The sequence below is a fragment of the Rhincodon typus genome, chromosome 22 (genome assembly GCF_021869965.1).
Source record: "Rhincodon typus isolate 14 chromosome 22, sRhiTyp1.1, whole genome shotgun sequence".
Taxonomy (NCBI): Eukaryota; Metazoa; Chordata; class Chondrichthyes; order Orectolobiformes; family Rhincodontidae; genus Rhincodon; species Rhincodon typus.
The window spans coordinates 6,016,000-6,041,719 of NC_063353.1; the positions used below are offsets into that span (position 1 = coordinate 6,016,000).

General features: G+C 43.1%; 1 protein-coding gene across 3 annotated transcripts in view; it reads left to right on the forward strand.

Moving 5' to 3' along the window:
- Positions 1-25,720, forward strand: part of sox5 (SRY-box transcription factor 5) — a 384,119-nt gene that overhangs the window by 225,640 nt on the left and 132,759 nt on the right. For all 3 annotated transcript variants that reach the window (XM_048610486.1, XM_048610485.1, XM_048610484.1), the window contains one exon: positions 16,575-16,704. In XM_048610486.1, coding sequence (XP_048466443.1) covers positions 16,575-16,704 — 130 coding nt within the window. The remainder of the gene's footprint in view (positions 1-16,574; positions 16,705-25,720) is intronic.

The window sequence follows — 25,720 nt, forward strand, 5'->3', positions numbered from 1 at the left end:
GTGTGTGTGAGTGTGTGTGTATGTATATGTGTATGTGTGTGTGTGAGTGTGTGTGTGTGTGTGTATGTGTGTGTGTGAGAGTGTGAATGTGTGTGTGTGTATGTGTGTGTGTGTATGTGTGTGTGTGAGAGTGTGTGTATGTGTGTGTGAGAGTATGTGTGTGTGTGAGCGTGTGTGAGAGAGTGTGTGTGTATGCATGTACGTGTGTCTGTGTGTGTGCATGTGTGTGCGCGCGCGTCTGTGTGTGTGCATGTGTGTGCGCGCGCATGTTTATGTATGTGTGTGTGTCTGTGTGTGTGTATGTGTATGCACGCACGTGTGTCTGTATGTGTGTCTGTGTGTGTGTATGCAAGCACATTTGTCTGTGTGTGTGCATGTGTGTGCGCATGCACGTGTGCGTGTGTCTATGTGTGTGTGTGAGATTGCAATGTTAAAACACAAGGAGATGAAAGATTCAGGGCAGTTGGATTAGTGTTCGCTGAGTCACTGCCTGTGAATCAGGAATCACGTTTGAGGCGTAAAGCAGGCAAAAGCTGAAAGAGATTGAAAGGAGATCATTGGGGAGTGAAGTCTGACTCTCCTTTTTTTCAGAAATGGGGAAGTCGGTATATCCGAGGAGATGGTGCACTCGACTGTTCAATTCCTCCCTTTCTCATAATATCTATCTTATTTAATTTGAGTTCTGCCTGAGATACGCTAAATGTCAACCAGAAGCACACCTGTATAAGAGCCAATAGTTTGAGTGACCCAGTTCCAGCTGCTAATTCATCGTCTTGCCCTAAATGTGGAAGGAACCTGCTCTCTATGAGCTAGAACCTGGTTACATAATGCACTCATACTTACCAACACATGGGAGCAATGGCTCAGGAACAACTTATGCTTCCCATTTAATATCAGCTATTTCAGGAAATTCACACTCCAGCATATGGCCACAAAGTTATGCCCACCCACAGGTAGTCTTGACGTAAGACTGTCTTGATCCGCCACTTAATAGACTAATTAAAAAAGGATGCAGCCTGTTTCTAACCTTTCATTAGCTGCTAATGAAATACAGACAAAGGCATCTTTGTGCTGTGAAACGCTTTACGTGAGAAAGAGGATTATTGTCGGTGGGTTTTCCCATTCTTCATTGAGCGAGGAATTCACGGGACTTATCCGTGCTGGATTCGGAAGGAGTTTTCGGTGAAACGAGACACTCGGAAGTGACTGAGAAGGTCCAGGTTGAATCGGAACAATGTCATCAAGTGATTTGCAGCTTTCAAACTCGAAGTCACTCTTTGTTCACACAAATTCCATGCAGCATGAGGTCAGTGCTGAGAGAGAAGCCAGCTTTCAGACTGTAATCTCAGTGACAGAAGATCAGGCCTGTTTACCATGGGCACTGTTTTCTTGACAGCTTGAAAAAGTGAGCTGATGTTGTAAAGCCACTTATATCTCATTCCTGATGTTATTCCATTTGAAAATTGTGCCAAACCCAATTAATCCGAACACTTATCTTTTTGCCGCTGCACTTTTCTAACAGGTGCCTGCCTGTGTCATTTTACACTGTTCCACAGCCCTTTCTGTATCGCTGTGCTTGGAGTAGTGAGCACCTAATCCAATTCATTATTTGACTTGGGGGAAGCTGCAGCTATCAGGGCTGAGAGATAAGTATCCAGCCCCATTCCTTCACCAATCCACTCTTTTCCGAAAAGTTTAACCTTTGCACAGAACCGGAAATGACACAACCCAACTTAACAGACCTGGATCATGTCAATACCAAGCGGAGTAGAACAACATCGCTTCATCGGAGTCCACACTGATGATGTTACCTAGCATGGTGACGAAACGTCTGTACGATAACCAGCCAGCTCGGCGAGCAACTCAATAACCTCAGTTTAACTTTGAATCCAGCAGATGCTGGAGAATCCGAGACAACAAGGTGCAGGGCTGGATGAACACAGCATGCCAAGCAGCATCATAGGAGCAGAGAGGCTGATGTTTCGGGCCTAGACCCTAACCTCAGTTTAACCCTCAGTCAGCATCGCTAAAACAAATGATTATGGGAGCATGCTGTGTGCAAATCAGTTGATGCTTTCATCCACACTGAAATGGGGACTACACTTCCAACATGTTTCATTGCCCCAAATGTGCTTCAGAACGTGCTGAGGGTGAAAGAAGATCTATAAATACACTATTACTAAGATATAGCTTCTTTTGCTAAACTCGGCCCGATTAAGCCTGTAACATGAATGGCAGTTAGCACACCTGCGTCAGTTTTAGCTAAGAGCAAAAGCGTTCTGTGAGCGAATTTGCACAGGAGTGCTACCTGCAGCACCATGTCAATGGTTCCAGTATTGCATTGAAGATGTTTCTTAATGAGAAAATTCCAGTCGCACAAAGGTTGTTTCCATTGGACAAAGTATGATGGAACATGTGTGGAATGAAGCCCGAGCAAATTTCTTTAGCACTGTGTGCCCTTTGTTTCTCCTAATAATAGATATATGATTAGGTATTTTTAAAACAAGAAATCGCTAAAGAAATGTCTTTTGGTCAGCCTGTTAGATGAGGCAGCGGGATCTGAATCTAAAGGACAGTGAGATATCTCTGCATTTTCACCTCTAGGACCTCCTAAAGCCTGTTACAATCAATCAACTACCTTTGAAATGCAGTCACTGGTGTAATATGGGAAATGCAGAAACTAGTTTGTACACAAGAAGCTCCTACAAAGAACAGTATGATGCTAAGCAGCTAATCTGTTTTCCTCCCATTAGATATTGGGAAAACTGTAACCATTGCCTGGAGCTCCTGCAACAGTCTCCACTTCCTCACCACCAACACATCCGAGATCAACTTTGAATCTGTGTTGAACTTTCAACCACGTATCTTGGCCATTACTAAACCTGCTTTTTCTCCGCCTCAGTACCATTGCCAGTCCCTGTCCTTAGCTGAACAATTCTGCATCCGAGACCCTCATCCATGCCTTTATTCCTTGCATAATTAACTACTCAAATGCACTCCTGTCTGGTCTCCCACTTTCTACCTTATGTAAACATGACATCATCTAAGTCCCTGCTGCCGGTTACCTAATTCTTAACAAATGGTATTCATGTGCCATGGTTACGAACTATGCTGGCTTCCAGCTAAGTAATACCTTGTCTTTAAACTTTGCATCCTTATATGCAAGTCCCCCAAAGTCTGATTCCCCTCCCTTTCTCTCCAGCTCTACAAACCCCTCAGAGATATCTGCATTCCTCCAATTCTACCTTCTTGAACAGCCCCAAAGTTAATTGCTTCAATATCGATGGCCAACCCTTCTAAGCCCTAAACCCTTGCCAAAACTCGCTGCCTGTCTCTCTCCTTTATGACATTCCTTACAGCCCACCTCTTCAATAAAGATGTCAGTCATCTGGGGTAATGTCTTGGTATCGTATTGTCTTTTATAATGTCTCTGTGAAGGATCTTGGGATGTTTTTATCATGTTAAAGGTGCTAGGTAAATGCTAGCTTTTGTTGTTAGTTAATGGATTAAAAAAAATAACCAGGAGCACTCTCCTGTTGTTTGTTAAGTAATATCATGGGTGGCCCACAGTGACTCTGTGGTTAGCACCGCTGCCTCACAGTGCCAGGGACCCGGGTTCAATCCCAGCCTCGGGTAACTGGCTGTGTGGAGTTTCTGCATGGGTCTGCGCGTGCATTGGTTTCCTCCCAGTGCTCCGGTTTCCTCCCGCATCCAAAAAAGATGTGCAGGTTAGGGTGGATTGGCCGTGGGAAATTGCCTGTAGTGTCCAGGGATGTGCAGGTTAGGGTGGATTGGCTGTGCTAAACTGCCCTGTAGTGTCCAGGGATGCACGGGGTAAGTGGATTAGCCATGGGAAATGCAGGGTTATAGGAATATGGTAGGGGTTTGGGTCTGGGTGGGATGCTGCTCGGAGGGGCGGTGTGGACTCATTGGGCTGAATGGCTGCTTTCATGCTGTAGGAATTCTGTGATTCCATGGGATTTTTCACATTCGCCTGAGGTGGCCCTTGTTAAACCAGTTCTCTGAAAGGTGGCACTTCAGACAGTATGGCACTCCTTCAGGACTACACTGGAGCACCAGCCTAGGTAATATACTCAAGCCTTGGAGACTTGTCGGCACAAACTTTTTAATTTAAGCGTCCCCAACTCACAGTTCTCTCATTTTTTGCTCGATACAATTTCTTCATGTTCTTGGAATGAGTTGGCAAAGTCTCATTTCTTACCTGTTGCTAGTTGGCATGGGAGGGCTTCACTTTGAGCCTCCTGCAGTCTTGTTTAATAATGGCTTTCCTTTGACGTTAGGTGATGGATACCATCACTTTGAGCCTTTGCAAATGAAGGAGGAAGGATATAGATCGAGAGCCTTGAGGTGATGGCGTTCCCAGTGAGTTGCTGCTTTTCTCCTCAGCAACAGAAGTCCAAGGGTTACACAGAATTACACATTGTTTGCCAACACAGAAACTGCCCATTTGGTTCACACAATTCATCCTGTATTTCAACTTTGCACAAGCCTTCTGCCACCATACTTCACCACAACTATCACTTATATCTTTCTATTTGTTTCTCTTTCTTTGACATTTCTGACATCCGCTCACATGTCCCTTGTCACAATCTGACCCTGAATAAAATTGTGCTGCCCTGCTGTGGTGACCGTCCCTTACCCTCCCATCGGTGGGCATCATTTCCCCAAAGCGTGGAGCATTATGGAAGGTGATCATTGAAACTGCTGCAGCCTGACTCTCCCACAAAAGGGAAGCATGGCCCAGGGCAATATCTGACAGAAGAGAAGGATATAAGCAGAGAAACAGGCAGCAAATAGCACAATCAATGGTCTTCACGCAAGAGAAACCCGATTCCTTCAATATACTTTGATAGCTTTAAGTCATGAAACAGGCCCAGACGAAACTCCACCTCCACTGCAGCTGAACTTCCCAAAAATACATATTCAGATTATGGGCATTATTGACGAGGCTGGCTTTCATTCCCATGATTACCCTGAGATGGTGAAGCCAAGCCGTATTCTTGAACTGCTGCTAGCAGCTTTGATACAACCACGTGATTTATTACCAACTTCAGATGCCCATAACAGGTCAGCCATCTTGATGTAAGACTGAAGCTGCATGTAGGCCTGACTGTGTAAGAGTGGCAAATTTCCTTCCCTGAAGATAGTTGCATTTTACAAATCCCACAGTTTCACGGTCATGTTTGTAATGGAATAAACAGGATAATCCTGATTGGAAATCAGGGCTGCCTAAATAATGTTTTGTCTGAGGTAACGTAAGTTAACTTGTTATCATTAAGCCTGGGGTCTGTACTCTGAAGTTGCTGCAGAGAAACCTATTGAAAATCCCTTGACACCTATTTGCAGCCCATCTAAGGAATCTTATCAGGTTGTCTCCTTTGAAGGTATGCTGCATGTTCTGCAAAGTTGTGTTTTTTTATGTGTCTGAGAAGATTAATTACTATCAGGTCGGGAGGTTGTTAGCGCACTGCAGTTTTTTGAAGTTGCAGTAATGAAGAGCTCTTAACATGCAGAAGACTCCAGTGATCACATCAGACAGGGTGCTGTTTCTGTGGAGTTGATAAGTAGGCAGCAAGTGACCAGAGACAACAGCTGAGAGAGTAAAGGAACTCCGGAAGCAGAAACAAAAAGCCCATTCTCATTCAGAATTAACGGCCAGAACACATTCAGCTAACAAGAGATTAGTGCATTGTGCACTCTGGAGAAAAGTGCATCTAAGAGCGAAAAAGAACAAAGCACGACTGTTGAAAGAGAGAGAGAAAAAGAGAGAAAATGTTTTTTTTCCCCATGACACTGAGCTTTTTTTTTGTCAAAAAAGAGTTTTTTGAAGTCTCTTTTGGCTTACCTGACTGAAGAATTTGGTGACGAGCAGATGTGTTCACATTACATGTTAATTACTGGCAGTTGTGTGTTATTCACAGAATGAGGTTTCAAAGGTATGCAAGCTGGTCTTCTTAATGAAACATACCTGTAATTGGCGCAATTACCAGAACTGTAGATGATTTGTTCTCACAATCATTTATCTTGCTAAACGTATACATCAGGCAGCCAATTTACAACCTATTTAATAACAAAAAAACCCTACTTCAACTTTACAAAGAAATTTCGGTTTATTTCCTTTCGAGGAGTGTTTTAATGTTTGGCAGATGTGCAAAATTTGTCAGTTTATCTGAATATTGAAAAACATGTGTCTTGGCTATGACTGAGATCTCATAGTCCCTGATAAGAGCACCTCACACTCACACTTTCACGTACATTATGCACACGCACACACACAGACAGAGACACACACACACAGATGCACACAGACAGACAGACAGACACAGACACACACAGATACAGACACACATACAGACAGACAGACACACACAAACATACTGACAGACAGATACACACACACACACACACACACACACACACACACACACACGCACACACAAAACAGATCATCATCATCATCGACGGTCCCTCATAGACGAGGATGACTCTCTCAGGGTGAGTCTGTAGGTAGCTGTACAGACCAATGGGGCTACTGCAGGCTCTTTTACACATGGGGCAGAAGGTGGTCAAGGGAAGGGGTGGGTGGGGCATTGGTGTGGCAGCATGCTCCTTTCACTGCTTTCGCCTGGCATCCGGCGCCTTCCCGGATGCTCCTCCTCCACTTTGAACGGTCTTGGGCCAGTGATTCCCAGGTGTCTGTGGGAATGTCGCACTTGAGGCCTTGAGGGTATTATTGAGATGTTGCCGCTGTCCACCTGGGGTACGCCTGGCATTTCAGAGCTGGGAGTAGAGCACCTGCCTGGGGAGTCTCGTATCTGTCGGGTAGACAACATGTTCAGCCCATCGCAGCTGATCCTCTCCTATACGGCTGTCTGCACAAGATCCCTGTGAATCCGCTTGGAAGAAAGATACACCAACTCCAACATCCTCGACCAACATCACACACACACTGTCTCTCTCACACACACACATGTGCATGCACATACACACACGTGTGCACACACACACATACACACATGTACACACACATACACACATGCACACACACACACATATATACACACACACATGTATACACACATACACACACATGTATATACATACACACACATACACACACACACACATATATACGCACACACATATATACGCACACACATATATATACACACACACATACACACACATATATACACACATAGACATATACACACACAGATATATACACACACACAGATATATATATACACACAGATATATGTACACACACACAGACACACATACCCACACAGATATATACACACGTATACACACACATATACACATACACACACACATAGATATCCACACACACGCACACACACACAGACACACACGCACACACACACACATACACAGATATATACACACATACACACACACAGACGCATACACACACACACACACACACAGACACACAAAGATATACACACACAGACTTTTTTGTGTCCGGCTGGAGTTTACAGCTGTTGTTTCTGGGATTAGAAGGGTTTAACGTGGAGTGCAGATGGATCCAGTACTATCGTCCAGACCGTTTCAGGACAGAGAGTGAATTTAAAGGATAAACAGTGTGAGCTGATTGAAAAATCCTCTTGTTTAGCAAACTCTGTGGATTGACATTGCCTGCTGTTGGATAAGTGAAAACAGGGTTGTAGCTTTACTTGAGATGTAATAGTTATTGTGGGAGCACAACAGCCTGGGACAAGGCTTGCAGCTGTTCCAGTGTTTATGACCAAGCCATTAAAGGCTTAAACCAAGACATTAATATTATTTTCTCTGCAACTACAACTGGTTTTGCCTCAAAATGAACAAGCCCCAAGCCCACAGCAGCAGCACCCACCACCCCCACCCCAAATCACCCAACAGTCCATTTCTAAGGTGGAACTTAGATCGACAAAAACTGAAAGAACTGTGGATGCTGTAAATCAGAACAAAAAAGGTTGCTGGAAAAGCTCAGCAGCTCTGGCAGCATCTGTGGAGAGAAATCAGAGATAACGTTTCGGGTCAAGTGACAGTTCTGAGGAAGGGTCACTTGATCCGAAACGTTAGCTCAGATTTCTGTCCACAGGTTTTGCCAGACCTGCTGCGCTTTCCCAGCAGTCTTTCTTTTTTAACGTGGATTGACAACCTGTTCCACAGAATACTTCACTCCAATAACATGGTCAAGTTAAAAAAAAACACAGGTAATACCTTTACCAGTCAGTCAGTGCATTCCTGGATTACACTGTCGCACATGATTTTACTGTCTGAAAGGACTTATTATTTAACTGCAATTGTTTTCGACACAAAAAGTGAGGGGAAGTGGCTAATTACTTAATTATAAATTACATATCGAAATTGATATGCACTCAGGTGCTACAAAATTAGCAGTGCACTGACAAACAATGATGATGGAGGATTTCAGTTTAGACAACAGGACACAATGTTAACCTTAGGCTCCAACACACAACATTCAAGTGGACTTTCAGATTTGCACTGGGCTAAAGGTTAAAACTATCATTTTGCTCTAATGTGGATGAGGTGAGACATGCTCACTCAGTAAATGTTCTCAAATGTTTCCAGCATGGTTTATTAACATGTACTGCAGATACTGATCCATTAGGCTATTCATGTACAGGCTAGTCAGACGTGGTAAAATGTCAGCTCTTTTCCCTGGTTCTGCTTCAAAGCCCATACTGTGCTTGCTTTTTAACACCAGGGATGCAAGACCAGTAAAACAAATTTTGGATTATATTCTGCCCATGCCCTTCAGCTTTCACCACATGGTCATCCCAAAGTTAATAGTGGAAGAAACGTGAAGATAGAATTGCATTACACCAGTATCCAAAATGAGGTAGAATGTTATCATCCTTATGAGAATTTTGTGCATTTAGGATTTCGAAATAAAACAGAATAGTCTCTAACTTTGTTGCTATACCCTTGTTAACTCCAAACTCGACTGTCCACTTGTGGGCTGGCCTTCCATCTCGCATCTTTCATTGGCTTAAGTCATTCAAAACTCTGCTGTACATTACACTTTCGTTCCATCACCTTTCTGCTTACTAACCTGTTTTTAAAACTCATTCAAGAGATGTGGGCGTTGCTGGCTGAGCCAGCATTTATTACCCATCCAGAATGGCCTTTGAGAAGCCTGTGGTGAGCTGCATTCTTGAACCGCTGCAGTCCACCTTCTGTAGAGGCATCAACAGTGTCTTTAAGGAGGCACTTCCAGGATTTTGACCCAGCGACACTGAAGGAATAGGGATATAGTTCCAAGTGTCTTGGAGGGGGAACTAGCAGGCGATGGTTCTCTCATGCACCTGCAACCCTTGGCCTTCAAGCTGGGGGAGCTCGAGGATTTAGAAGGTGCTGCTGAAGGAGATGTGCTGAGTTGCTGCAGTGTTCCAGCACATGTACAAACTGCTGACACTGTGTATTGATGTTGGAGGGAACCAACATTTATTCTGTTGGAGGGGCTGTTGATCCAGCAGGCTGCTTTGTCCTCGATGTTTGTCCAGCTCCTGGAGGGTTGTTGGAGCTACACTCAACCAAGTAATTGGCCAGTGGTCCATCACATTCCTGACTTGTGCCTAGTAGATGGTGGACAGGGGTCTCATAGGCTTAAACAGAGCTTCAGTTATTTAATGCTCTCTTCCTTGTCTTCAAAACTTGCCCCTGTCTAACCTTCTTTGGCACCGCAAACCTCTGATTTAGCTGTGCTCTTCCAATTCTAGCCTTTTGTGAATCGTCAATTTTACTTGTTCTACCATCGATGTCTGTACATCAGCTGCCTTACGCCTAAGCTCCGGAATTCTCTGCCTAAACCTTTCTACGTGGAGAACTCTCTCTCCTTTAGATCACTGTTTAAGACCTATCTTTTCAGTCACCAGTGCATCTGCTAACGTCCTGACATCTCCTCAAATCACTCGGTGTCAAACCTTGTATAACAATATTCCTTTTGAAGTTCTTTGGGTTATTTTATTGATTCTTAGCTCCTACATAATTGTAAGTTGTTTTGTTTTATAAGCTTAGCGCAATGTTGCAAGTTAAGAATTAAAAGGTAGTCAAGATAATGAGCTTGTGTTACCGCTGTTTCCTCAAAGACTTCAAATAGTAAGCAGGTTGTTGGTTGTCTGCACATTAGTCAAAAGCCTTTCACTCAGTGTGTTGAAAGGTTTTTGTTTCTAATTATGATCAGTCGAGATATAAAGCAGAATGCTGGATGCCGAAAAGGCAGTCACGCTTTTGCAACAGCACTTGTAAGAAAAGGCAAACTTAAAAAGAAATCCAGAATGTTTGTGAATAATAGAAATTTTGGATGTAGATGGGGCCTCTCACAGTCACAGGACATTACAGTGTTTGGCACAGCCAGTGGAGTGCTTTAGAAGAATGGTTACTGTTGTTGTGTATGAAAAGAGCAGCCAACTTGTGCAAAGCAAGCCTCCATTTATCATCTTATTGTGTGATCGTACCCAGATAATCACTTTTTGTGATACTGATCGAGGGCAGGATATGTGCAGGGCCTTTGGCAATATTCCCTTTCTCTTCAACCCTGTGATGTGCGATCCTTTGCATCTCCCTCATTTTAACATCTCATCTGAAGGTGTGTGTGTCTCCAACAAAGCAGCACTTCCTCAGTACCGTACTGCAAACTCGAACCCGCAACCTTGTGACTTTAGTAATGAGCTGCAACTCTGTTCAAATCAGGTAAATTGCTCAGAAAAGGTAGCACGGATGTTTTCTTAATATGTGTTGTTGCATTCCTGCTCACTGGAAAGTAAAGAAAAAGGAATGATGTAGCAGTTTCGCAAACACTAGACATCTCAAAGGGCTTTACAGCCAGTGACATACTCTGGAAGTGCTGTGATATAGAGACCACTGTCACACAAGTAGCATGGGGTGGTCGCACACAGCAAGTAGGATACCCACAGCACTTTGCAAAGTGGTACCAGGAAAGTCTCCACCAACGTTTGTATTTTTAGAGAATTTTGTTATGGCTAATGGGAATCAGTGGCAGGGCCAGTATTTGTTGCCCATCGCTAATAGCTTCACGAGGCCCTAGCAGAAGGCACTCTAGAATCAATGTTACGGCTGGTATGGAGTCTCAAGTAAGCCAGGTGGGATAAGGATGGCAGGTTTCTTTTCTGAGGAGAACCAGATGGATTTTTACAATAATCAACATTCACCATTACTGAGATTAATTTTAAATTCCAGATTAATTCATTGAATTTAATCTGGCATGCTGAGATTCCATGTCCCCAAAGAGTAGCCTGCGCCATTGGATCACTTTGTTCAGTGACCAGCCACCGCCAATCCAAATGCTGTGGTGAGTAGTGGCGAACGAGAATGCCTTATCAGAATCTAAACTAATATACAGGGACTTAGTTACTTCAATAAAATCACTCAGTAATTCAAGCAAAAGGGATTTTTTTCCCCCCTGGATTTATCGTCTTTATCTGTTAAAAAAAAATGGTTGGCTTCATTCAATATTTAATTGGCCATACCTCACCTGGTCCTCTGCATTCTTGCAGGCCACACCCTACTGAATCCATAGAGATCTTCAATACTCTCGTGTTGATGATCTAATTCCTCAAACCAGGACGGGAAGGAGCTCGTTCTCTACTATCTCACTGGTGTGGTGTATGGAAGAGCTGCCTTTTATAATGGAAATGTACTTTGATCAAAAGGGTTTAACCAGCATTAAAAACTCAAATTTCTATCCTATCTGTTCGAAAGCTGTTGGCCAAGCTGCCACAATTTTAAGCAAAGTTTGCCATTCCTTAACTTATGCATTTTATTTGCTCAAATCAAATGACCTTGGGTGGTGTAATCTGACAAGTCGTCGAGTCAAAAAACGAATTTTCCTGGTGGGTCTGTTAGCAAAGGCTTCTCTGAGATACACTACTCCCTGTTGAGCATTCAGTCAGGTTCAAGTGCTGACTTGTGTTACATTGTAATCTCTGTATTGACAGGTTATGTTTTCTCTTCATTAGCCCTTAAGGCAGACTAGCACTTGCAAAGGGATGGGAATGTTGAATTCATCTGAGAACTTTCTAGTCATTTTCAATAACATCACTTTTTTTTCTGTAATTTTTTTTCTTCTTGGCAGCGCAGTCCCTGGTAGGAACCATCTGTCACTCTGTTTTCAATGCGTTGTTCAGAATCTTCATGCTTGGCAAAGTCACTTTTATCTCCAGAACCTTTAGAAGTTCTGGGGCTTCCTGCCGATCTCGTCTGTGTAAAATATTCTGCACAGCTGTTTGTTTTATTTTGTTTGAGACTATCCGTAATCCAAATATAGTAAGTGTGCCTCTGCTTAAAAGACAACACAGTTGAGCTTTGTGAGAAGGTAATAGAGACTGAAGAATATTTTTCTTCATGAGATCCAGCATCTGATCCTTATCTGATCTGTATTCAGTGGAGCAAACCTAATGCGAACCGCACCCTTCCACTCACACTTGGCAAAAACAAACCCAGGCCATTCAGCCCAACTGATCAGTACTGATATTTATTATCCACACATTATATCCTTCTACCTTACTTCATCTCACTGTCTCGGCACACCCTTCTGTTCCTTTCCACTGCCTCTCCATCAGCCAGGATCATGTTGATTGATGGCCCGGCTCGAAGGGCCAAATGGTTTACTCCTGCTCCCATGGTTCTATTCCCTTTTCCCCTTGAATATATCCAGGTGACTCGCCTCAACTAGTTTCTATGACATTAAGTTCAACATGCAAACCAGCCTCTGGGCAAAGATGTTTTTACAGAACTCCTCCTTATTTATCAGGGACCATTTCATTTTTATGGTTTCTCTGAATAATAGAATTCCTATTGTGTGAAAAAAGGCCATTTGGCCCATCCCAACCCTCTGAAGAGCATCCCACTCAGACTCATTTCCTCTTACTGTATCCCTGTAGCCCTGCGTTTCCCATGGCTAACCCACCTAACCTGCACATCCTGGACACTATGGGCAATTTAGCATGGCCAATCCACCTAACCTGCACATCTTTGGACTGTGGGAGGAAATTGAAGCACCTCGAGGAATACCACGCAGACACGTGTAACATGCAAACCCTCCACAGGCAGTTGCCCCAGGATGGAACTGAACCTGAGTCCCTGGCATTGTGAGGCAGCAGTGCTATCCACTGTGCCGCTGTGCCACCCCACAATGATTCTTTGACCTGAAAGACTTCCCCAGCGTAAGCAAAGTCTATGTTGAAACCTTTCATCATCTTAAGAAAAGACAAAATTGCCACAGTCCTACTCTCACTCCCGAGAGAGAAACAGACAACTGGAGGTGGCTTAACCTGAGAGATACCACACCTTGGCTGAGGAGAGATTCTGAGAAGGAGAGACTTTCAGCCACTGCGGGAACTGAACTCCTGCTGTTTGCGTTAGCACTGTATTGCAAACCCGACATCCAACCAACTGAGCAAACCAACCCCTTTAAAAACTTTGGCAAATGGTGATGGTACCGGGGATGAGAAATCGCTCTGCTTTTGCAGTGAATGAGCTGGTGTAGGTCAGAGGCGGACATAGCTCCACCCACATGAGCTCAGTAATCGAGCTTAACCCAACCTTCAGATAATTGCTTTCCACTCTCCCACACTAACATGTTATTTACATTCTAAGCGTTCCCATCACTATAAATAATAATTTTTTCAGTGAGAGGGGAGGTAGATGAGGACACATTTATATAACAGGGATATTGTCTGTGGATGGGAGGCTTGATTTCAGTGGTAGTACTGAAGGCATATTTTCGTGCATTCAAAATATGCATTTAACTACAATTTTATATTATTAGCGAGGAGTGGCAGTGAATGTAAAAAAAAACACTGGCTTCGGTCATGAGCAGGCAACACGAACAAACAATCATTTGAATCATTGAGCTAAGATTTTCTGACAATGGTGAGGGAGACAGGAGATTTAAGGACGTCTATGATCCTTCCAGGACATAACTGCCAGACCATAATCAAAGTCCCTGATCCTTGGTGGGGAGGTAGTTTTATGCCAAATGGCAGCGATAACTTCAGCACAAGATTTTCAAGAAAATGCGTGAATGAAGGAAAATTCCCCAGTCCACAGCAGACGACAGCTACCAGCGAACAGGAAAGTGTGTCATACGATGGAGGCACAATTAAAATAACCAGGCAATTAGCAGTACTTTTGAGTTACAGGACCAAGATTTCACCTCTGGGCACTGGGTTCAAAGTGACTCATGTTTGTGGGAGAAGTGTTCCTGTTTGGCTTTCTCCAGCGGTCTGATGTGAGTTGGGTTTGTACAGTCATAGCCCTGTACCTAATTGGTATGGCCCTACACTGTGTTATTTGTCACCAATTTGGCAGCCACACTCTGAAAAGCATTTTAAATTGCCAATGAGCTAAGTGGAAACTTTTACGCCCGGTGCAGTGAGATTAAAGTAAATTGCCAGGTTAGTTCAGCAGAAATAAAGAAGAAAAGTAGAAAATGCTGAAAACATTCAGCGGGTCAGGTGCCATATGTGGCAGGAGAGACCCAGAGTTCAGGTTTTGGGCTCAAGATAGAACAGGATTGAGTGTCACCAACCTGAGCCGTTGACTCTGATTCTTTCGGCACAGATGCTGTTAGATCTCCTGCATTGTCTGAGCATTTTCTGCTTCCATTTCAGACACGCACCATCTACAGTGTTTTAATTTAACTTAGAAATCACTTTGTTCTGTCTGTGAGTGTACTATTTCTGAACTTTATGAATTTCATGTCGCACGGACAAAATGGAAAGTCTTTTATTTCTTACACCTAAAATACCTAAGCTAGATTAAAGTAATATTAGCAAAACCTCCTTTTGTTAAAAATAATGACTATTTAAATTCTCCACTGCCCTGAACAAAGCACATACACATGCTTAGGAATGAACACATGTCTTAGACTTTTTTTCAATCCATTTCACTTGTTTCTTATTGGATCCTTTATTCCCCAGGGTAGGGGAGTCCAGAACCAGAGGGCATAGGTTTAAGGTGAGAGGGGAAATATTTAAAAGGGGCAACTTTTTCACACAGAGGGTGGTGCGTGTATGGAATGAGCTGCCAGAGGAAGTGGTGGAGGCTGGTACAATTTCAACATTTAAAAAGCATCTGGATGGGTATATGAATAGGAAGGGTTTAGAGGGATATGGATGAAATGGCAAATGGGACTTGGTCAGTTTAGGATATCTGGTCAGCGTGGATGAATTGGACTGACGGGTCTGTTTCCAAGCGTATGATTCTGTGACTCTACAATCACACTTTTCACTATCGTTCTGTGACTGTTGAACTCCAAAATACCATTTACCAAGTAACCTTATGTATCATGTTAGCTGTACATCTCACTACCCATTCCCCACGTTAGCGGTGTGTTTCAATATTCATTCCCCACGTTAGTTGTCTGTCTCAATATCCATTCCCCAGGTTGGCATTACATCACGTTATTCATTCCCCCATGAGAGATATTCTGGAGCTGGGATTGTTTTAGTTCTACAGTAACATTTGTCTGAGTCTGAAGATTGTGGATACTTTTCTCACTTGGTAGACAGCACCCCAATGGTAATACTGCGGGGGCGCTACTTTATCAAGCATACTGCCTTTTGAATGAAATTCAAACTGAAATCCCGTCCACTTTGGTTGCTATCGTGGTGGGACTTGGAGGAGTTTGGGGTCTTGGTAGTATGTGCGAGAGGCTGCTTCAGTCTAAACATTGGCAGGGTTACCTTTTATTCAATTTTCTATGCATTATGTACACTGTTAGACTTAGCACAAGACCTTTGCAGTAGCATGTCTCCCCAGAGTCTCTCTGTCACGTGATCTGTTATGTCACTGCTGATGTAGTTGAATATTGACATATTTGAGTATTAACCCTTTACTCTACACTGCCCTGTAGGTAGAGGTAAAAGATGGTATTCATTGAAAAGGGGGAGTAGAATTCTCCCTGAGATTGTGGCCTCATCCAACATTGATAATACAGATGATCGGATAATTATCTCATGGCTGTTTGCCATGTGCGTATTTGCTTGCAGAGCTTTTTTTGCAATGACTATATTTTGAAAAGTAATTAATTAGCTGCAAAGTGCTTTTAATGTGCTGAGGTTGTGAAAGGAGCTACTTAAATCTCTTCCCCAACTGTATTTATTTCCTGGCTGCCGCACAACAAGAAGAGCCGACACCACTGCAAGAGCCTGGAGTCACGTGAGGACTCGGCCAGGTCAGGATGACAGGCTTGTGTCCCTGAAGGACGTGTGTGACCGTGTTGGATTTCTAGTATTCAGCCCAACAACTTGTTCTTATACGCGTCAAATTGGATTTACAGTCAAGATTGCTTAGATCTCTTCTAGTCCACGAACCACGAAGCTAGCACTTCATCCATTGGGGAATAATTCACCACTTGTATGGAACATGTGGCGATGAGTTATGTGTTGTGAATAGTCCCTGCGTTTAACTGCAATGCCGCTTCGTTTATTCAAAAAAAGGTCTTCTTCTCTTCTGATTGTTTCCATTTTTTTTTGATGTTCTTGTTTCATGTTCAGCAGGTTCAAGGTCAGTTGCCTCCGTTGATGATTCCCGTGTTCCCTCCAGACCAGCGAACGTTGGCAGCTGCAGCGGCTCAGCAAGGATTCCTTCTGCCTCCTGGATTCTCCTACAAACCTGGAGGATGCAGTAAGTGTTTGGAACACTCGGTAGCAGGCAGTGCAGCAGGGGCAAGTTCCTGGAGACACTCGGGGCAAATGCCACATTGTGGCATGTTGTTAGTCTGTCAGCAAGACAGGCTGGATGATCTTCAGAGAAATAAGTCAGGGACGATGAAGTAATCTAACATAACAGCAATGTTCTACTGGGGTGTGAAGTGAAGGCAACTTATCCTTTAGGCAAGTGGGTAGGAAAACCTATTTGTTATTTATTGACTGCACACTTGAAAGAAAGAATGTGTGCTTTGCAAAGAGACTCAAATTACACATATTCTTTTGAATTTTACTTAACTGATAATGTGACTGGCAATTATGTGTTTTTTTTATTGTGGTATAATAAGGGAATAATTAGTAATTACTTCAGAACCTGTCTATCAGCAAATTCTGACCGACTCTGAGACTTAACTTTGATTAATAAATTAAGTTTAGGAGACATTTGTTTACTTGTAGTATCAATTCTGTTGATTTTAAATTTAAGCCCTGTAGTTAGGAACTCACCAACCAGTGGGAATGGCTGTAAGTTTTCCTGATTTACCTTATGCAAAGTTCTTATGATTTTGAACACTTTTTAAAAATCATATCCTTGCCACCATATTGGAAATTACCCCTACTTTACAGTAGAGAGGTCAGATGTCATCCTTTCATTCAACAGTTGTAGGAAGCAATAGCAGGGCTCCATCCAATTTTGTATGCTCCAGCCAAATCTGGTGGTGAATGGTTAAGCAATTTGTCTGCTATATCCCTTCAAATCAGAGTCCCCTAGATTAAAGGGAGTGGGGATGAAGAATGGCCAGAGTGTGTGTGAGAGAGAGAGAGACATGGTTCTATTGGGAAATTGTACTTTAGAGTTGGAGGTGAGGCTGTGATTGATCAGATTGGTCACTGCAGAAATGTTGTGGGCCATAGGCCAGAAGGTTGAGATTTTGTGAGTGCCATCGTAAATCAATTGAACACGTGTTTATTTTCTGGAACAGTTACAGAAGGAAGTAGAGTTTAGACACAGAAGTGGGATGTTTTTGGGGAATAATACAAGGAAGTGGTGGCCTTATTTCAGATAGAGACTATTGAAATTATGAGACCATATGAGACAGTAAGGTCAAGGGAGTGAACATGGCTTGGAGAATTTATACGGAGGGATAGATTTGGAAGCCATTGAACTCAAAGGAGAGAGAACATGATGAAATGAGATGGAGATTGAAACTGGTTAGAATGGAAAAAGCATTCAGTGTAGATGCTGAGGAAGGGAAGCAATAAAGTAACTCAGTGTGAAAATGAGCTAGGCAGTTGGACAGTGATAAAGGTTAAAGACAAATGAGAAATGAGAAATGTGGAACAAAACAGAAGCTCAAAGCCCAGAAACAAATGCCAGAGGAAGAGGTGGGAAGACCAAGTGTGAGCTGGTGAATCAGCAGGAGGTTTCCTTGTCCATATTTGACCTGATATGCCATTTGACCTCATGGGATGTAGAGTTCATGTTGCAGGACTCACAGATCCCAAATCCAGGGATAATGATGGCGGAGTCTCAGCTGTTGGATGTTGGCTGAAAGCTGTGAATCAATGAGTCTGACTGTGTCAGCATCTTACTTGACTGGTCAATAGAACAGCACTCCTAATTTGGGTATAATTCCCTAGTTACGGAAGGGTGCATTGTAGGATTGAGTGGGTTAGGTTTGGTTTTCTTGTTCTTTTGTTGTGTGGTTTTCTACCTTCATCCAAGAGTCTGGATTCCAAAAAGGTCGAAGAGAAGTTCAGGTCATGTACTGTCTCCAATCTAAGGCTTCTTTATAACACTGCTTATTATATATTAACAGTAAATGCTACAATGCTCACTACTCAGAGATATACTCATCCTACTCTTACATTTTTAAAAGACTATTTGATGAACTCTGTTGCCTAGTTGGTCAACTCTATATGCTTCTCTGCATAGGTTTCTCGCTTCTAATCTCTCTCTAACTTCACCCACATTGTACTATGTATATCCAATGAGGACCAGCTCCATGACATTGTTGCAAGGTGTCCAGGGTCCCAAAGTCCTCACAGTAGACCTCCCCAACATTTTTCCCTTGCCATCATTTATAAACATTCTCAAATGAGAAGCCTTGATGACTTCTTTATTCAACATTTACTATATGTTTTATCCTTATTTCTCCCATCCCTCCTGAAGTTTTTGACTTAACTCATCCCTGTCATTAGAGGAACCAGGAAATTCTATAATAAGTTGTGGAAACACTTGAGGAAAAGTTGGTGAGCTTTCTTCTCTCTGTCAGTTTTTGTTCAATCAGTAGTGCTTGCTGAAGGGTTCTACATTGATGTAACCACAGGAATATATGGGTTGTTCTTTCTTGTCCATCAATAGGATCTAGGTCAGGTGATGGTATTACTTCTCTAAGAAAAGTGAGATATTGTTCAAAATCTTAGTAATTGCATTTTCCCCATTTGCCAGCATGCTGGTGTATCAAATAAGTGTGATAGTTTAATTTTCTTCTGATGGAAAGTTCATTACTGGTGAATTTTGTGGTGTAGGCTGATTGTTGATGGGCACTACTGAAGTCCATTATTTTCCCACTTTGAATGACGATTGTTGACCTCCTTGTGCGACAGTAAATTTGTTGCCTCGTTTGTTGACTTAGTTGTTAAAAGCTATTAAAATTTTCTCATTGTAGAACCATGACTGAAAGCTGTTAGTTTCTGCTGTTCTAAGCACTGTTTTCAATGTAAAGTTTGACTTTCCTTCACCAATATGGCATCTTCATAGAGATGAATGAAGATATTTTCAAGGATAGCTGAAGGATTTCTAAAAGATCTCAGGGTGGAAACCTCTTCAAAATGGTCTCAGTGAATAAGATTCAATTGTTTTTTGACTGTCAAAGGTGGCTACTGTGATGCTTGTTCTTCCCATTTGAAGCACTGTTCCACTGAATTCAACATCCAAGTTGTGTTCTTTTTCTTTATCTCTAATTTTTAAAAATGAAAATACATTCTTAGTTACCGAATAAAACCAGCATTTCACACCCAATCCGTCAACATAATAAAAATATGTCAAGCTTCACCACCAGAGCACCAAAACCTCAGATTCCAAGAACCAGTTTATATCCACAGTATTTTCAATCAACTTATTTTAAGCTGGTTTCTGGAGAATTTTTTTAACTTGCTCATTGTAAACTTAGTCATCGGATAAATAGTCTAGAACTGCTAGATCACTGTTATAAGTCATGGCTTAATTAGTTTCCTTTTCTAGATTCTCAGTCCAGATTTATCCCTTTGGCACTTGTTGGGCTTTTATTGCTGTCACTGTTTTATTTCCTTCAAAGCTTGTTTCCCCTATTATTGGCTGTAAAACGTACAACTTTGGCCTTTTTTTTGCATGAAAATTCTGTTCAGAAACTTTTTTCCTTCACAGCAGCTATGGCTGTTCTGGCTGCTTGCTGGTCTTAAAGCTGTTTTGGAGTTTTTATCAAAAAGTGGTTTCTTTTTTAAACAAAATCCGGTCAAACGATTTCGCGTGCGTTTATCGATCTTCACTGCTGCGATAATTTTCTAGGATGGGAATCTTGTCGCTGCCACCATCTTTTGTTTTGTGGCTTTATGGGAAAAGGTTGGGTTTAAGGTAGTCCACCCAAGGAGGAGACAAGGCTTGGGTTTCTTTATTATCCAGTACATTATACATTAAGACTAAATCCTACAATGCATGGTATTCAGAGATATACTGAACTCCAATCTTACTGTCACATTAGCTAAAGGACTATTCCATAAAATCTCTTGCCTGATGCTAATTTTTTTCTCCATGTGCTTATCTGTTTGTGTTTCAGTCTTCTAGTTTCACTTAAGGTAGCTCCACTGTATGCTGCTTATGCTCAGTAAGCAGAAACTCCATGACATCATTGCAAGGTTTATTCTAGTGTTCTAAAACCCTCACATAACTCTTCTGTCTGGTGCCTAGTTTGATGCTGAGTGGCCCGTCCAGTTTTATTCATATTAGACCTTGTTATAATGAAGCATCTGAGATGCCCTCTAGGCCATTTGAGAAAATATTGCAGTTAGTCTTGAGTCACATATGGGCCGGACCATTTAAGGACATTAAACTTTCTTCCCTTAAGAACAAGAGTAGGCTGTCCCAAGCAGCAGATATGTTCCAACTTCAGTCCAACTGGTTTAGTATTACCTTTTTCGCTACAATACTGTAAATTTTTATTGATTAAATTTAGTGTCCAAAAGTGTGCAAATGTGACATCTCATTGTTAAGGCTTTGCTCATCTTGAACCCCTTAAATCCGTTGGTTCAACATTAGTAAATGCGTATGTATTGTAATTGTGAAGCATGGCAATTTTGAGATGCAGAGTCTTGAGCTGACAGTATTGAAATGGTTGTTTTTACACATTATCTGCTGTGGATGTACTTGCATTCCATTGAACACATGTAGCAACAAACTCTTCATAGGATCAACACTGCTGAGTGCTTAAAAATGAAAATCTTTTCTTCCCATCCTTTCATTCCCTGACAAAAAAAACTTTGCTTAATTTTGATTTATTGCGACTTTTCATTTTCTCCCTCCTTCTCCTACTGCTTTTCATGGTTCTTCAGCTCTGACAGTACGTTGAGAGTGATCTTCTGCTGTCCTACCCTGCGGCTCACTGTTAGCAGGAGCGTGAGAGTGACTGGGAATATCTCCCTGGTTGCATGTTCCCTGAACCTGTTTGAAGCAGGAGGTCATTTTCATTTGACACGTCTGGCCAGTCGCACAGTGGCAGAGTGGCGATGTTTGCTTCTGCACTTGTTCATGGTCGAGGCTAATACGAATACGAATAATGACCCAGAAATATAACACAACAGCCACAGAATTTAAGTTTAGTTAAACAAATGAACTCCCGCATGCGCACAAGAAAATTGTGTTTGAAATAGACCAGTCAAATTCCCTCAGTGATCGAGTTGAGAAATTGTCCACGGGTCCTTTTTTATTCACAGAAGGTGGACGTCACTGGCCAGGCAGCATTTATTGCCCACCCCTAATTGCCCAGAGGGCAGTTAAGAATCAACCACATTGCTGTGGGTCACATTTTGGCCGTACCAGGTGAAGACAGCAGGTTCCTTCCCTAAAGGACATTAGTGAACCAGAGAGGTTTTCCCCCAACAATGGTTTCATGGTCACCATTAGACTCTTAATTCCAGATTATATTGAATTCAAACTTCATCTGCCATATTGCATGGTGAGATTTGAATCTGGGTCTCTGGATTGATCGTCTAGTGACAATACAGCTAGGCCATTGCCTCCCCATCTTCTACTATTGTCTACGACAAAGCTACCTTCACTGGTCTTTATACACTTGGGGACTTTTATACTTCCATGAGCTACAAGGTCTGACTTATCAGCAACCTCATAAATAGGCCCTAACCTGCTGTGTTCATCCAGCCCTGCACCTTGTTGTCCCTAACTCTCCTGAGCCAGTTTTAAACATTTTTTTGAATTCACTCACTGGATATGGGTGTCTCTAGCTAGGCCACTATTTATTACCCATCCCTAATTACCCAGAGGGCAATTAAGAGTCAACCACATTGCTGTGGATGTGGAGTCACATGTAGACCAGACTAGGTAAGGATGGCACTTTCCTTCCCTAAAGGGCATTCATGAACCAGATGGTTTTTTCTCGACAATTGACAATGGATACATGGTCATCGTTAGACTGTTAATTCCGGATATTTGTTGAATTCAAGTTCCACCACCTGCTGTGGGAGGATTCGAACCCAGGTCCCCAGAACGTCTCTGGATTAACAGTCCAGCGGTGATACCACAAAGCCGTGACCTCCCCAGATGTATACCTTGTCAGCTTGATGAAACTGAAATAGGCTCACGACAGCCATTCTGCAGGATGTTGGCTACCCTGATCAGATTATTTCTCACTGTCTGTTGTGCAAACTCCAGAGTGGCCGCTGAAGGTTCTGAAAAGTGCCCAGTGTACCACAGAGTATCGGGGAAGGGTAACGTTCCTTCAAAGTTTGAGCACCTGGTGAAGCTAACTGTTTCATGTGGTGGGTGGAGTTTGTCATTAACAGCCCTGCCAGAAAGGTGCCCATCACTCAAGGGAGTAATGCGGTATCTGAGTTTCAGTGCTATTGTGATGCTCGGTATGTAAGCTGTTTGACCCAAAGACTTCCAGATCATATCAATCAGCATACCTGTCCGCTGATCACAAGAAATAACGGCCTGACATTAGTCGACCAGCCTGTGGTAGGAGATGCAAAACTTAGTGTCCAACATTAAACGTGATTCTGCAACTGGACAACGTGATAAATAATGCTGTGTGTGAAGAATTATCAACCAATTTAAGATTGTGAGTTGGTCTTGCTGTGTAGTACACTTGTGTGCACTGAAAGCCACATATGTTAATGCATAAGGTGCTGTTATTTGCAGAGAAAGATCTGTACATATAATGAACCTGTTTCAGCTCAACAAAATAAATGACATCCATTCACAGATTCATGACCAATTAAGGGTTAACCCACTTGTTTAAACTGCCAATCATCATCAATTGGTGCATTCTCCATGGTAACACCTCTACCGAGGAGCCCAGCTGGCAACCAATCAGCACTGTCCTCTCATGCAGTAGAAATGTTGGTTTTCCCCATTCCTGTGAATTGTCCTGATGAGTGTGGATAAATAGTTTGGACAAAATGTGTTCTTTTCCAGCAAAGCTCGAGTTCTGTACTAGCAAACAGCTGCCTAAATAGATGTGGAATAAAAAGTTAGAGCTGGACTTTGACTGCTGAGGCAGATGGCTTGAGTTGGACAAGTGTCAGATCTGCCCCAATACAAATATGTGCAGCCCTTGGAGCTGATGCCCTTTGACCCGGAAGTGTAAATTTAGTGGCCATAGGGGTGGGCTGGGTAAGTTGACTGCCCCAGTTTTCTTGGACTTAAAGCAGTTATTAGGCCCTTTCCCTTTGTACCATTTCTCCACGATCCTTAGTCAGTCACCCAGGATCCACTCTGAGCGGGCATATTGTACGTCCCATGTGGAGATGGAAAAAGATTAACTTACAATCTAATGCATTTTCTAGCTCTACATACTTGGTGGTGAAAATAACATTCTCCTTCGTAAAACCTAGTCAGAGGTTTAAGATCTCATTCAGAGATTAATCTCACATAATAACAGACACCTATTTCACTAACCATTGTAAAGACAGCGAATCCTATGATAGCCTCTTCATGCTGCCTGTCACTCTGTGAATGTGAGTCCCCACTGAGATAATTGTAAATGCTTTTGGTTAGGAAATGGCAGCAGATCTTCCAAATCTGGGAAAAAGCCCGTTATTGTGAAAGGTTCCTAGAAACTTATCAACTCCATGAAAATCCAGCCTCAGTACTCATGCCCATCTATCTAATTATTGGTTAAAGTCTATCTGGTTCACATCAGACTTCAGACAAACACTGGTCATGGCTCTATTCACTTGGCTGGTGCATTGGTCACAGTGGTGTACACATCTTGTGGCAACACCACCACAATCACTCCTGGGTGCCTGGATGAGATTAAAAGCCGATCAGGCACTTTCCTGGTCAGCCTCAGGGCTCTCGGGTCCTGCAGGGTGACTTTCACACCTCTGGCCAATCAGAGGCCGGCAGCTGTTTAGTGCCACTGAGGAGCGGTGATCACTGCCAATACTGCAGGAGGAAGACCAGCCACCGAGTCTCAGACCCAGAAACGTGTGTGTGTCTGTCTGTGTGTGTGTGTGTGTGAGAGAGAGGGACAGGGGTGTGTTTTTGTGTGAGTGTGAGGGACAGGGGTGTGTGTTTGTGTGTGTGTGTGTGTGAGGGACAGGGGTGTGTATTTGTGTGTGTGTGTGTGTGTGTGTGAGGGACAGGGGTGTGTGTGTGTCTGTGTGTGTGTGTGTGAGAGGGACAGGGGTGTGTGTTTGTGTGTGTGTGTGTGTGTGAGAGGGACAGGGGTGTGTGTGTGTGGTGTTGGGGGTGATGTCTGTCAGACCGGTCACAGTGAGGAGTGGGAGGAAGGTCAGCTCAATGGGCAAGGCCTGGGCTTCCTACAGGAATGGCCCTTGCTACTGGCTGTTGGCCACAAGATGCCCATGTAGGGGCTACCCCCAACCCCATTCTCCTGGCAGCCAACCCACATGGTGTAGGCACACAATCAGCCTTGGGATGCAGCAAGACTGTCCTTGACCCTTCATGACCTGGGTAGCTGTGAGGATGGTGAGCTGTCCCCTAAACTACCAGCCCCATCTGTGTGCCAGTCCGCTCCCCAGAGCCACTGTGCTCCACCCACCCATAACAAAATATCCATTGGAATGATACCAGAGGGACCACCTGGCATTGATCGAGTTATCAGGCATAGCAAAGGTGTACCCAGCCCAAAGCAACTCTGCATGAACCTCCTCACTGACATCTGGCGATGTGTGTCGGAATTGGGTGAGGTGTCCCATAGAACACTCATGCACCAAAAGCTGCTTTGGCACCCCATTCCAAGCCTGTGGCCTTCACTGACTGAGAGGGCAAGGGCAATAGGAACATGGGTACCCTGCCACTCGCAAGACCCTCTAAGGTACAGAGCTTACTGACTGAACAATATCACCGTTCCTTCGCTGTGGCTCCCTCTCTAACAGCACGGTAAATATACCCACATTACTCAGACTGCAGGGGCTCACAAAGACAGCAACCATCAACGTCTCCAGGGCACTTAGGGACAGGCAACAAATGCTGGCCTAATCATCCTGTAAATGAACAAATAAAAATGGCACCATCCTGAATAACTTTTTCTCCATCCTGCGTACTTGGTACTGAGGACACAAGGTGTGCATCTTGCATGGATGTGAAGTACACATTGGGAAAGCGTGGCTAATGTATGGTAAGCGCAGGCTCAGAGAGACTAGTTTAACAACTGGTGATCTGCTTGCTTTCGTTTTACATTGAAAGGAATAGGTGGTTAATTTTGCTCAATGCAAAACTGGCAAGGCAAGGTTTTCATCAGCCAATCTGAGTC